The sequence below is a fragment of the Melospiza georgiana genome, chromosome 1 (genome assembly GCF_028018845.1).
Source record: "Melospiza georgiana isolate bMelGeo1 chromosome 1, bMelGeo1.pri, whole genome shotgun sequence".
Taxonomy (NCBI): Eukaryota; Metazoa; Chordata; class Aves; order Passeriformes; family Passerellidae; genus Melospiza; species Melospiza georgiana.
The window spans coordinates 29961092-29975366 of record NC_080430.1 but is presented as its reverse complement, the minus strand read 5'-3'; the positions used below and the strand labels follow the sequence as shown (position 1 = coordinate 29975366).

At 35.6% G+C, this 14275-nt stretch overlaps 1 protein-coding gene across 1 annotated transcript in view; it reads left to right on the top strand.

The window, feature by feature from the left end:
- Window positions 1–14275, top strand: part of CRPPA (CDP-L-ribitol pyrophosphorylase A) — a 106623-nt gene that overhangs the window by 24001 nt on the left and 68347 nt on the right. Inside the window, exon 3 of the mRNA XM_058040479.1 lies at window positions 859–1008. Within this exon, the coding sequence (XP_057896462.1) occupies window positions 859–1008 (150 nt within the window). The remainder of the gene's footprint in view (window positions 1–858; window positions 1009–14275) is intronic.

The following is a 14275-nucleotide window of genomic DNA, read 5'->3' as shown; positions in this document are numbered from 1 at the left end:
CATTATTGTATAGACCACTCTTGTCCCAAGTGTCTTAAGCTACAACCAAAGCACATGAGCATTTGATGAGTTACTGATGAATTGTGGGTAACTTTCTGCTATCAAAATGCCTAAAGCCATGTAGGAGAGTTCTGTTTCAGAGATGCCACAGATCTTTAATATTGATGAAAAAATCAAAGGTAAATAAATGTTCAGTTTATTTCAAACCTAAGCAAACTAAAACTGAAATATAAGCATATAAATATCTGCTCTGCAGCACTGTGCTGCTGGATATTGAGTACTTTCAGATGTATCTGCTGTGTTCCCTCTGATTTCACTGGTAAGTGTGGTAACTCAGTATTTCACAGGGTGAATTCAGCACAGAGGAACAAGCTCAATCTTCTGAAACTTTTCTTGCAGCTTAGTTCTGATCTATTCAGATCTATTTAGATCAAGTTGAGATCTGTGAAAGCAATAGATGTTGTGGATTGTCAAGACTTCTCAGCTGTGTCTGCTGCTGTTTGCTCTCTGAATAGGCCTAGACCTGTCCTCATGGAAACTGCCTACAGTGTATAGAGAAGAAAGTCTGAAGAATGTATGTCTTAGATCTGTACATGTCTTTGCAGTAGATGTTTATGAAGGGCTTATGGTTTCTTTCTTTTTTTGGTAAATTTTCCCTTGAAGTGTTCTTATACAGTCTTCCATTGCTACATTAATCTTGAAAGTCTCATACAGACTAAGTAGCATGATTTACAGATTATGACAAATAGAAAAGATAAAGAAGGAAAAAACTGAATTTTCAAGCTTTTTTGACAAAAGCTTTGTGATATAAATTAATATGGATAACATGTAGGTCTCTCATTGTGTTTTGTTCCACAGGCAGCAGGAGCAATTCGTCCTCTAGTTTCTACTGTTATTGCCTCTGCTGCTGATGGCTGCTTGGACCACTCACTGGAACGTGCCAGGTACAGAGCAAGTGAAATGCCTCAGGCTTTCTTGTTTGATATAATCTATGGAGCATACCAACAGGTAAGATATTAAGGCTTTCTAAGACCTTTTTTCCATTTAATTCAGTTAAAAAAAGAAAAAGGTAACTTTATTTCTCTTCTTTCAAGAATAGAGCTTCAGAACCTATTTCAGATTACATCAAACTGTATGCTTATTACTTCTGAGTTTTTTAAAAAAGGCTTATAATTCTAATTTATTCAAATTTTTGATTAGTTACCTTTTAAATACAAGAGGGGGTGATAGGTCTAAATGGCTGGAAAGACATTATTGTGTATTAAATACTTAAATGAGTGGTTTATATGTTTCAAGTTAGGTGTCTGTATAAAGTATTGTCGACTGAGAGTATCAAAGGGTTTTGGATGCACAGTGTAATAATGACATTTTATAGTAATTTAGTGGGATACAGGCTGTTCTAAAATACTGAGATAATATAACATGCTACATCTAGGTAAATGTTCATTCTGTTTCTTGTTGCATGTGTATTACATACTTTGATTAGTGGCTGAAAACAGTTTACTTGTCTCTGTTGTAATTTTTCATTTTTTCCTAATATATTACTTTGAAATTAACTTTATTCAGGAAAATTAAAGTTGTGGGTAATGTATTAAACCCTGACTCTTTTGCCTTAATTTGCCCTGAAGACTGCTTTCATTTGCCCCACCCTGCATTCACAGTTTACTGGAAACATTCCAGGCTTTCGTCTCAGCACTGCTTCCTTTTCATTCATCACTTTGTGGAAATTGCCTGTCCAGGTATCTTCCAGACTGACTGGAAGCAGAGCATTTCTTCATTTGTCACTTGGAAGCAATTATTTTTCATGTTCATGCTGACAGTCATGCTTCCCATCAGTCTTTCAATTCTAAACAAGCCCAAGTTTCTGATACTCACTTTCAGAGAGTACAAAGCTTAGAAATCACTAACAAGAGAAAAATGTGAGGACAGGCAATGAAGAAGCTGTTACTTAATTGTTCAGTAATTGTTTTCCTTAGAAAGGTTGGCACAAATTCTATATCATACCCTTTGTGCTTGATACTTGAAGATATTAAATGCTGAAGATGAAGGCCTATCCAAAATGAAGAGCTACTCAAGTGATTGGACTGGCTTCAACCTTTTTGCTTCTGACAGGAGGCAGGGGGTTGTTCTTAGTATATGACACACAGCTGATACTTCTGAGATTCTACCTTGAATCTAGTGGGCATACTTATAAGAAATGTATCCTCTATGTGCATAAGAACACATCTCAAGAAACCACTGCTGCTGTTGGTTATACAACCCTTTTTGATTTATCTTTTAGCAAATTTCATGTTTATGTGCTGTTTCTTGCAACCACCTTCCCCTCCACCCCCCAAACAACCCAGTACTTTTTCTACCGTGTTTTTTTATAATTTGCAAATATGGTAGAGCTGGCAAATACACAAAAAGCTCTTGTCCTAAATGCCTCACTAAAAAGACAACCATATTTGCAGTTCCTGTGCTCCTCTGAATAGAGTTTTTTTTCTCACATATGCATTCCATCAGTCTTCTTTTTTGTATCCCTGCTCTTTCAAGAACAAGCCACCAAAGTTGTTAGAAGCAACCAAGGCTATGGTTTCTTGTCCCCAGTTTCCTTTGCTTTGGCTAAATTCTGGTCATTTTAATGCTCTGTGCCTGGACCCTTGGGAAGTATAACACTTTGCTAAAATCTCTCAACTCATATTGTTTCCTAATAATTTATGTTTCAATGGTGTCTAGCTGTCCAAGTCAAGGATTAAGACCCTATTGTTCTGGGAACTGTACAAACAAATAAAAAAAGACAGATAATCGTTGTCCTGAAAAACCTAGTCAAGCTACTGTAGGACAGATTTTTGTAGGAATGGATGCAGTTTATGATGCTTTCTAAATGTTAAGGTATCCATAATCACTTCCCATAGCCTGGTGAAGGTAAGCACCATTGTACAGATGAACAAAGACGAGAAACTAATTTTGTTAGTCATGTTGCAAGTCATTCACGAAGCTGGGAATGGAATTTGTTTTGGCTGACTCTGCCTGGGATCATGATCCCATGCCTGTATATTTTATACAGTTGTGACCTTTATGCAACAACAGTGTGGGGGAAAAACAACAGTCAAACATGCATTCCTTGGAAAGAAACTGTCCATTTGAATTAGTGCTTTGAGTAACACAAGCTTTGCAGTTACACAGTGGTAATGTGGAATACTGCTTTCAAACTCCATCTCTATTTAAGTGCACTGTCAGATGTGAGTAGGTAGGTTCAGACTGTTGACTTCCAGATATGTTTGTGAGTGTAAGATGTCTGAATATATTTACCACAAGTTGCAAAATTTAGTTAAAGGTCACATACCTGACCCTTACAGCTTTGCTATCTGCAGTTTTTTGGCTTTTCTTCTCTGATAGCAATCTGGGAAGAGCAGTCTAGAGGTGTTTCTCCTTTTATAGCTGTTTTAAATTTGTCTAGAGGTGCTTCTCCTTTTATAGCTGTTTTAAATTTATCTAGAACTAGAACAGAGTAAGGTATTAACACTATTAATATATGGAAAAATATATTTATATGATTTTTACCAAATTAAGTAATTTCTTTAGAAAACATTTTCCATTTCTAGCTCAAATAAAAAAAGGATAGTAGTGACTTGGGGAAAAATACATGCCCTGTTGAATCTCCTCTAATTAGTTTTATATACAAATATCAAAAGTTTGATTTACACTAGTATCTTAAAATATATATGTACTACAGGGAATCCCCTTCACATTTGGTGCCAAAAATCCAGGGCAGATTTTGAGGAATTCAGTCAGGTTGTTCACCTGCATTTCATTGTGATACTTTTAATTTAGTTTTCAGTCTTACATCTTCCCTGTTGCCTAAAACAAGTATTCCAAACAGATCTTTGTTCAGACACATATTACTTTCTGCTTCAACTGTTATGATGTCAAGACTTCTGACTTCATAACTATTAACTTTCAAATTTATACAATTTATAAGCTTTATAACATTTATAAAAGTTACCAATTTTATTTGTACAATGTGTATCTGGCTCGGGGTGGACAAGAGAGCAATGCAAATAACTGCAAGCGGAGAAAGAACTGTATTTATAGTGTTTGTGGGTCTTGCAGGTGGGAGGCTTTATGTCAGCCTGGGATTTTCCTCAGGGTTTTAGGTAAAAGGACATATAAATTTGTTTAGGGAATAAAAAGGACATATAAATTTGTTTAGTGGTGTTGCATCACTACTCTTAGTTCTGCTACGTCCTAATTTGTGAGTTCTCCTTTCCTGCACAATGTAATGAACCATAGTAAATGGACAAATAAAAAAATTTAAAACCAAAAATGCAAATCTCTAATAACTAGTAAAACCTCTGGAAAAGTTCCAAAAAATTGGCAGAATCTATGATTTACTTCAGTTCTGAACTATCTGGGGCAAAATCAGCCAATTGAACTTTTTAAAAATTATTTTTATTTTATTATGTTAATAACAATTTCCTAATCTTTTAAAATACTTGGGTTTTTTTCTATTTTTATCAATCCCAATGAAAATCAAGAAAGTTTAAGTGTTACTTGAAAATCCATCCTATCCAAAGATAGCAAATAAGGTATAGATTCCTTGGACCAGACTTGTTCATTTTTGCTTAAGGTAGTTTCATGTTTCTGTTCCACTTCTTAATTTAAATAGGAACAAATGTGGAGTATGAGCCTGCAAGCCTGGGAGGAGGTGGGTGGGGGAAAGACTTCACTTTCCAGAAGTCAAGTGTTCCCTGGAGCAGTACCTTTTAAAAGAATTAGAGTATCAGGAAGTCAGGTAGACTACCATTTTCCTTTAATCAGAGTAGGCTGAGACTGATTTTTGTAATACTTGTTTTTGACATATTGTGAAATGCACAAAGATCTCAAAGGTTTTTTTGTTCTTTTACACAAAGCATCGTGTTGTGTCATGTCATGTGTTCTGTACAAAGTAATGCACCTACTGTACATAAAGGCTGAAATACTCAAAGCATTGAACACTTGAAATACATCTGCTAAAGCAAGAAAGGTAACAGGAACATTTAAACAGCATTACCCTTCCATGATCTGGAAGAGAAATAACCAAAAATGGAAGCAGAAGAGGAGTGGGGTAGGTGGGAGATTCTGACCAGCTTCTATGTCAGATATGCAAACAAACAGCCCTGCTGAGATGATGCAATGGTTAAGGAGTTGTCAGCATGGGTGTGGAGAATACCAGAGAGTTGCTCACCAGTGCCACCAGTCCAGGGAAGCCAAGAACCTTGTGAGAGGGAATTGTTACCAACAGCTGAAAAAAGAGCAGGATATGTTAGAATGCTGTGTGCAGGAATCCTTGATATGTGAGTGGTATGGCAAAGTCTGATCACTAATTCAAAATTAAGGGTTAGCTTTTTAAGAATCTAATTTAAAAAGTACACATTTTTGTTCTGCTGATAATTTATGCATTATTTTACAATTTTCCTCAAGATCTGCTATATCTGTGGAAATTTATTGCAGGAATTACATACTTTTTGGGGAGGGTGGGGTGTTTGTATTACATGTATAGTTAGTTTAATCATCTGTCCATAGTAGACCTTTTGCAGAGCATGGAAGTTTATATTTAGCTAATCAGAACAATGAAGCTGAAGTGAAAAAAAAATAGGAACAGGAAGCAGGAATACTCATTGAAGGAGAATGAGCTTCAACATGTTTAGAGACATTTCTCTGATTCATGTTTGTTACCTCCTTACAGATCTCCACACAGATCAGTGTGATCTTAGGCATTCTATCTAATCTGTGCAGAAAATATGTAGGGATTAGTACATTTTGGGGCTACACTGAATTAGTGTAACTCTTCATAGCCAATATTAAGCACTCTTTGAATATTAAGCAATTACATTTACTTATGGGCCATTACAACATCTGCCTGCATAGGAGAGAACAGCTATATATAAACATAGTAATGACAAGATACACAACAATAGTGTGTCAGAGAGAATCATTCACATACTTTGATGCTGAATTCTGGGAGGCAGATGTTCTTCCACTCCCCCAAAAAAATCATTGCAAGATGTCCATGGATTGGGTGGAGATGGGGAAAGAGATAGTCTGCGAACTGTCCAACCTGGTCATTAGTGGAAGAAAAGGAAATCCTGAAATGGTTCTCCTCTAACAAACCCCTAGAAATGTGCAGGGAAGATCTTGCCAGACTAAGAAAGGAAGTTGGCTATTTTTAGGGCCATTGTAAAATTATTTGCTCAAAGTATTGTCTTTTCTGTATGTAAATAATAGGGAGTGTATTCCATGTGGATTTTGTAAACTTCTAAAGTACTTTTTGAAAGGGCACAACATTACTGGCATTCTTTTTCAAACATGTGTGAAGCATTTTAGTATTCTCTGTAGCAGGGAAATGGAGTCAGCTGTAGCAGTTTAGCAATATTTTGGCATAGGTCAGGCAAAGTCCTTCGAGGCAAAATGTCTAGACTGATTTGGGGATTTTCCTGTGGCTTCATTCTTTGTTAAAAACATCAATGTCTGTCAAATTATTATTGCCAGGAGCAAAAAGCGATTAGATGAACGGTAGTAGACAAATTGTTGACTAAAACCTTGGCAACTTTGGGAGAAAGGGTCAGATTTGAAAAAGGACTGAAGGATCAAGATATAAATGAGACAAAATTTGGGCATTTAATTCTAGTGCTGGAATCCTGAAAAAACCACTGCTCATCTGCTTGCCAAGACTAAAGATATCTGAATCTTCAAGGCACCTCAACCTTTATTTTTAACATTCACCAAACATGAAACTTTGTGTATATCAAGGCATGTAAGTTGTCACCAAGGTTTACCAACTTAATATTTTATCTCCTTTAAGCATTCAGTTGGGGATCATTTTTTTGTCTGATTCTCTTCTGTCCCGAGTTAGTGGTATGGGTCAGAGCTGTTCATATTTAGTGTAGTGTAAAAGCTCTGAAAAAGAGATCACCATTGTTTGAAACATATGACAAATAGTGCACAGAATATATGTTTTATTGTAAGTTGTACTGGGTTGTTTCTTGGCCTTGGTCTTTTTTTAAAAAAATCAGGAATCTTTTATTAAGTGTATTGTCTTGTGATAATTTATATTCAAAATTCATTCTTATTCAAAGTGATTTTGCAGTTTTTGTATGCTCTGTGTGTGTGTAGGTCCACTTCCTTTTCCACATCCCCAGGCTCTAGTCACCCACTTTACTTTTACAGTTTATAGTTATATGTCCAGGTCTTAGAAATATATGCCATGTAACACCATTATTGTATTTGTCCTAATTCTGCATTCTAGTTTGTGTCTATAGGTATTCTTCCTTCTCATTAAAGGTATTTTGAAATACTGAATCAAGAAGTGATTTGTGAATTAGGCAAGAGCTGGCTAGACTAACAGTAATCTTGTAGTATGATTTGTATGGAGGCAGTGCTTCAAACCAATGTTCTCTGTATGGAATCTTAAAGGCATCATTCTTCCATCTGTTTACAGTTTTAGTGTAACTACCTACTTGGTTGGTCCAAGTTAGCTGAATACTCAGCTGAACAGTTTTTTGAAGTTCCTAGCCCTGGTTTTAATTATTGGTGTACTACTTGTATGAAGATGGCAAATATCTGTGACTTTTCCAATGTACAATCTAAGCATATGAAATAATCTTACAAAAAGGAAGCATTTCTGATTTTTCATAGGTCATTAGGATTTTAGATATAATGGTTTCACAAGGAAATCTGTCTACTACTAAGTGTTAGGTAATCTATTTCTTCTTACATGAGAAATTTCACATTATCAACAGCACCCTTTCATTGCTGTGGTCCATTTCAGCTTTGATTTCATGACTTGTTTTAGTCACATTTGAAAAAAAAATGTTTATTTGGAACTTCAGTAGAACCTGAGTTCTGTTCCATTTAATGCACACTGAAAGCTGGTAATTTTTTCCTTGTTTTGATGCAAAATTGCTATGGTGCTAATTTTTTAATAAGGCAGTTTTGCAGAGGTTCTGCCTTTCTCCATTCATCAGGCTGATGCATGCAGAGTGTTTAACTACAGTGCTGTCAACCTCACCTAAATGAATATCCTAATTTTTATATTCTGAAGGTTGTAACACTGAGATATTTTCCAAAGAGATATGCTATTCTATCTAGCATCTTTTTAACCTGACAACTTTACCCTGAGGAATAGGAGGAATAAATAATTTTTCCTATCCTTAAAGCCTACCCAATTCTAAAGAATACTTTTCAGGGTAAATGTGCTAAAATAAATTTTGTTAGTAATGCTTTCTTTTATTCAAAAAGTGAAGCTAGATTGGTGGTCTGGAGAAAACTATGGTAGTTTAGATAGTTCTGTACTTGATTAGTTCTTTGGCACAATGGTAGAGCCAGGATATTGTCTGAATCCCCACCTTGCCCTAATTAAATTCTGCCACAAGAATGTTTGGAGAGATTCTAATGCCTTGCACAAGAAAAAAAAAGGTTTTTTGCTAATGGGATAATTACTTCCATTTTATGTCACTCCTCATCCTGTAGGATCTCAAAGAACTTTGCAAATTCACATATTAGCTCTTGGAACTGTTTGCTGCAGTGGTGCAAAGCTTCCACTCCATGGGTGAAATTTGGCATCTCTATGGCAGTGAAAAGACATTTTGTCTTCAGGTATAATTTGGAAGGTGTATGCTAAGAAGACACAATGCAAATATTCAAGTTGGAAGTTAGATTGGATTATGAGAATACTGTTGTGTTACTGGCTTTACCCTGGTAAGTGTCCTGTATCCATGAGAATCACCTGTTTGGCACAGGCTCAGAAAATGCTGAATACTGAGTGGGGATCCTGGTACCCTGTGTATGGGAGATCACCCACCTAAATTGTCATCTGCTGCGTGTTCTGAGAGTAACAGAGGAGACAAGGTAGTGAAGCTAGAGGTTTTAATCTCTTGTTATTGACAGTTTGGTGTATTGAAAGGCAAGGAAAAGGACCATTTAAAATCTTGCATAATTCAAGAGGTGATTTTTCTGAAGTAAATTATTCCAAGAACAGTCTTATCTGTTAAAAAAATTTAAAATTTAAAAATGCATTTTAGCTTGGCCTGAATTTGGCTAGCCTTTGCTTCCAACCTTGATTAAATTATCTGTTGGTTTCTTAATTTTATCATGTGATGTATTTAAAAATCTCTTTATTGGGAGAATGTGAACAATTACGTCTTCAAATATTCTTAGAATAACCTAAATAATCTGTCTTTTCTACATGAGGGCAAGATTTTTCTTGTCTTTGTCTTGTCCAAATAATTGCTTCCCAAGTATTTTTCCAATTTGCAAGATAATTTAAAAAGTGTAAACAATGAGTCCTAACACAGTGTTTTGACTGCTATTCTTGTCACATAGATTATTGCCATTTTCTTATTTCTTCATGTTGTAACTAAAATATGGGTGTATATATTTAGTGTACTTGGAAGCAGCATGAGTACCAAAATGTTGCAATGAGCAATCAAGAAATGTTCAGGGGCTTAATGGCAGATTGCCATGAAATCATGGCATGTACAGGAAAGGCACTTGCAGTTACTGCACTGAAAGATTTTGGAATATATATACAGATCGTGTAAAAAAAGGCTTGCTTAATTCTGTTAGGGAGTAAATTTCTTTATCTTTGTTCTCCTCACTACTACTGCATCTGGATGTTTGTCACAACAGTTTTAATAATTAACTACAGTAAAAATAGTTTCAGAGATGAGATAATCTGGTTTATGTTGATCTCAATGTTTCCTCATTCATGTTTCCTCCTTCTGTTTGCTGCTTCTGCTGTCTCTTATTTAGCTGTGGCATATTGATGTAGACTGAGTACTTTCTGCAAATCCACTGTTGGATTCAGCAATTTTTGGTTTCAATGGTAATGAGCATGCCAAAAAAAAATCTTTATAAAATATTATAAAAATGGGCCAATTCAGGTTCAGTGAGAGTTTGTGTCTACTTCTTTTCTTAACTCAGTAAAATGTTCCTATGATGAATGTTCATGATGTATTCTGGCATTTCAGCCATGGAAACTTGATTTGCCAGGATCTGGAAAAATCCTAAGGCTCTGCTATTGTTGATTAGTTATGCATTTTAAGGGCAAGTGTTCTGATATTGTTACTGAATGGATTTACATGGGAGAATAAAATGGATAGGCTGCTGACAGTGGAAAAAGTGCTAAAGATTACACAGTCAAGGGTTAGGGAAGTGAAAACACTGACTCTACACAGGCTTTAAAGATACCTGTATAAAGGAGCATATCTGAAATTTTTCTTTCAGTTCATGCATAAAAGAATATTGTTTTGTGTCACTATAAGCTAAGGAATGATGAAAATATAAGAAAATAACAGTCCTGTATTGAACCTTTTTTTTTTAATCTGTGCTGGTTCTGTTTTATGGTTGCCAGTTTCCATATAAAGATACAGTAAATTAAATACCAGGGAGACACAGGCTGCATAGCTGCTCTTTTCTCTAACCTCTTATTCTATGTTTACACCTTGCATTTTAGGAAGTAGTAGTATTTTTCAAAATGTTTTCAAACAAATTTGGGGGAAGAGGAAGAAGACTTTGTGTATTCCTAAAATCTGTATCTCATTCCACTTGTAGCACTTTATTCAAATATCCACTCTTGGAAAACAAACCAAAAAAACTACCCACAAAAAAGTGTCCCCAAAGCTACCTATTAGAATGCCTTTGAATATTCAACAGTACAAAAGCATTTTTAAGTAACATATTTCCTTCTGTGTCATTTAAAGAGCTAAACTATTATGTTTTCTTTCTTTTGTGAATATGTTTTGTGCCAATATTTCCAGCTGTTTCCATCATTTCAAATCTGTGGTCTGAAACTTAAACTATGTCTATTGTTTCACAAAGCTATGTGTGCATGTCAAGTTCAGTTAACTGTACACTGTCAAACTTATGTTAAAAAGGCTTTCAGTAATAAAGGGGCTTTAGAAGAATAAGAGTTTTAAACAGATTTTTGTATTGTTACTTCAATCTAGATGTACACTGAATTACATACCGAAGACTTAGAATGAGAATGGTTGTATACCTGGGTCAGTAAGAATTTTCTTCACAAGTATTCTGGATTTCTTGTAGAATTGTAGAATATCCTGAGTTGGAAGGGACCATAAGGATCACTGAATCCAACTCCTGGCCCTGCCGAGGACATCCCCAGTAGTCCCACCACCTAAGAGCATTATTGAAATGTTTCTTGAGCTCTGCCAGGCTTGGTGCTGGATCACTTCCTTGGGGAGTTTGTTCCTCCCTCTGGATGAAGAACCACTTCCTAACATCCAACCTAAAGCTGCACTGATACAGCTTCAGGCCATTCCCTGGGGTCTTGACACTGATCACCACTGAGAAGGGATCAGTGCCTGCCTCTCTGATTCCTCATGTAAGGAAGTTGTAAGTGCAATGAGATCTCCCTTCAGTCTCCTCTTCTCCAGGCTGAACAGACCAAGTGACCTCAGCCCCTCCTCATAGGGCTTCCCCTCAAGGCCCCTCAGCATCTTTGTTGCCCTCCTTTGGACACTCTCTCATAGTTTAGTGTCTTTTTTATATTGAGGTGCCCTAACACTGCCCCCAGCACTCGAGGTGAGGCCACCCCAGTGCAGAGCAGGGCGGGACAATCCCTGCCCTTGACTGGCTGGTGATGCTGTGGCTGATGCAGGACGTTTTTAATGGGTGCTCTTTAATAGTGCTTAATTTGTTAACTGAATTTCTTAGGGCAGTATAGAAGCTTTTGAATTCTGCACTTTGAATATGAATTTAAAATTTCACATATGAAGATGTTTAGCATGAGATGGTATATAAACAGCTGGCCTTGTGCTGCTACTTCATTTCATTGTTCTCCTCTGACATCAGTGTATCAGACTTGGAGAACAGTACACTCTGACAATATGTTTAGGTTGAAACAATTACAGATAATTAGAGTGGTAAATGTCATGATATACAAGTGTTAGTGAAATATGTTTTTAATTATTACTTTGCTTTGTGTCATATTTCATCCCTTGAAGCAAGCAATGCGCTCAAGATGCCTTAGCCCATTTATGGAACTTCTCCAATCCCTACTAATTATCTGTGATTAATACTTTGCTAAAAAGTTGGAATTGCTTAGTTTTGTCCTAGTTGCATTAATTACCTGTATATTTAAAAATGATATATTTCAAATGATATATAAATTCTTCACAGCTGAATTTATTCCTGAAATTTTCTCTTCCATTCTGAAGCAAAAATAAAAATGCATGGGTTTTTTTTGGTCTGTATGTTGTTCACATTAGTGGAAATTTTTTTGTGTTCTACCAGAAAATTTTCCTTAAAAAAGTGGAAGAAGGAATAATTTTGGTAATAAATATTTGGAATTGAAAGTTAGTAGGCCATTTCTGGTTTTACTGGCACTTTATCTCTTCTTTACTTAAGGGATCACTGCATTTTTATGTATTTTGGAGATAGAGTTCCCTCTTCTTTTGTCTTCTTTATTGACCTTTTTTGTATCCTGTATATTTAAATTTCTGCTTAGTATAAAAATGTTCCAAAGTGGTTTTTTGAAATTCTTTCCTTTTTAAATTACTCTGTGTTCTTGTGTCCATTTTGTTTTGTAACTCAAGCTAAAAAACTGTAAAGAGCAATAACTTTTAAAGTACTTTTCTAAGTTGGCTGGCAAATTAAAATGTCAGAATTCAATGATTTAAATAATATAAAAGTGATAGTTATGTTTGTTTTTTTTCCTAGGGTGTCTGTGTGTATGAGTATTGCAATTCAGATGTGTAATGCCAATGAATTTCTTGAATTTCACTGATACATTATAAAACAAGAATAGAAACTAAAAATTGTCTTCATCTGTTTTAATAAACTTCTTCAGGAATTAATAGAATGACAGGTTGCATTGCAGTACTCTCTTTTGGTTCTTTAATCCACTGAAATTTTTACATGCTTGACAATTTTGGTTTCTAGAATCCTGGAGGGGACTGGAAACTATTGAGCACAGTATCTTTGAAACATGAATTTGTAGACATGTGGTTAAATTTGACATGGTGAAATTGTTTGTAAGGTAAAGGTTATGTATTGCGGAGCTAATTGTCATTCTTTGAGGACTTCACTGGCATCTTGTTTGAGGTTGATTGAGGTGATAACAACCTAAGTGCATTAATAAGATGTTTCACAGAAGCTTTTACTGAAGACTCTTGAAGGAAATTTAAAGATTTGAGACTTAGTAGAGTAGATTATTTGTTAGAAGATAAGAAACAAGGTCAAGTGCATGACCAGTTTTCATTGCAGTAAATCACCACTGGAGTTGCATGATGGTGTGTACTGAGACTTCTGCAGTTATTTTGTTCATAAACAATTTGAAACAGGAAGTGGAGGTGTGCATTTTTTTTTTCCTCATAGTAGTGATGAGGGCTAACTGAGAAGGTTTGTAGAAGGATATTATGGTAAAATTCATAGTTAAGTGTAAAAGGGCAAAAGGGTTGAGCCAAGTTTTAAAGTAGTTTCCACACATGAAATGACTGAATAGATATTGATCTCTTTTTCTGTGGAAAGATTTGAGATGTGGTGGAATATTTTGAAGAGTTGAGAAGGTGTTTTTTCTGTCAGAATACCAGAGCATGTGATGAAAAGAGTGATGAATGAGATACTCCCTGCTGCAGTTGCTAAAAAATACTGCTATTCAAAAAATAATTGGGTAAATTTAGTTTTCCTGTAATTCACTGAGTGCTGTTAAGGCAGTTGCTTCTGGTTTAGTGTGTCCCTCAGGGACTTTTTATTATAGGGATTTCTGAAGGCAGAATAATAGCTTTATAGGAGGCAAAGGGAGTATTCTGGGAAAGTAAGAACATATTAATGCCTTGTTCATTATTACTTATTGTTGACAATTCACTCTGAAATAGAGACTGGACACAGTGGGCGAGCCAGCCTGTGATCTTCTGAAATTCCTCCTTTTTTTTTTAATACAAGATTTTATCTTAAGTTATCCTCGTTACATGGAATTTGTGTTTCTGGATGGACTGCTAATTTAGCAATATGAAAATAGGGTAGAACTTCCTTATCCTAGGCTAATTCATCTTGAGGTAGTCCTGACTGATAAACTCCCAGTTCCTGCTTTTTCACCTGTGTTTTGGCTCAGGATATTCTTCTCCCTACTCAGTTTTTCCTTAATGAGGTTCTTATAATCAGTATCAATAGGAAGCCAAACTGCTTGGGAAGGGTGTGTCAAGAGAATAATATCTTTTCTAGATGACTAAAAGATAGCTAAACATTTGTTTGGTGTGGTTTGGGTTTTTTTTTTTAATCAGTAAGGCTCACG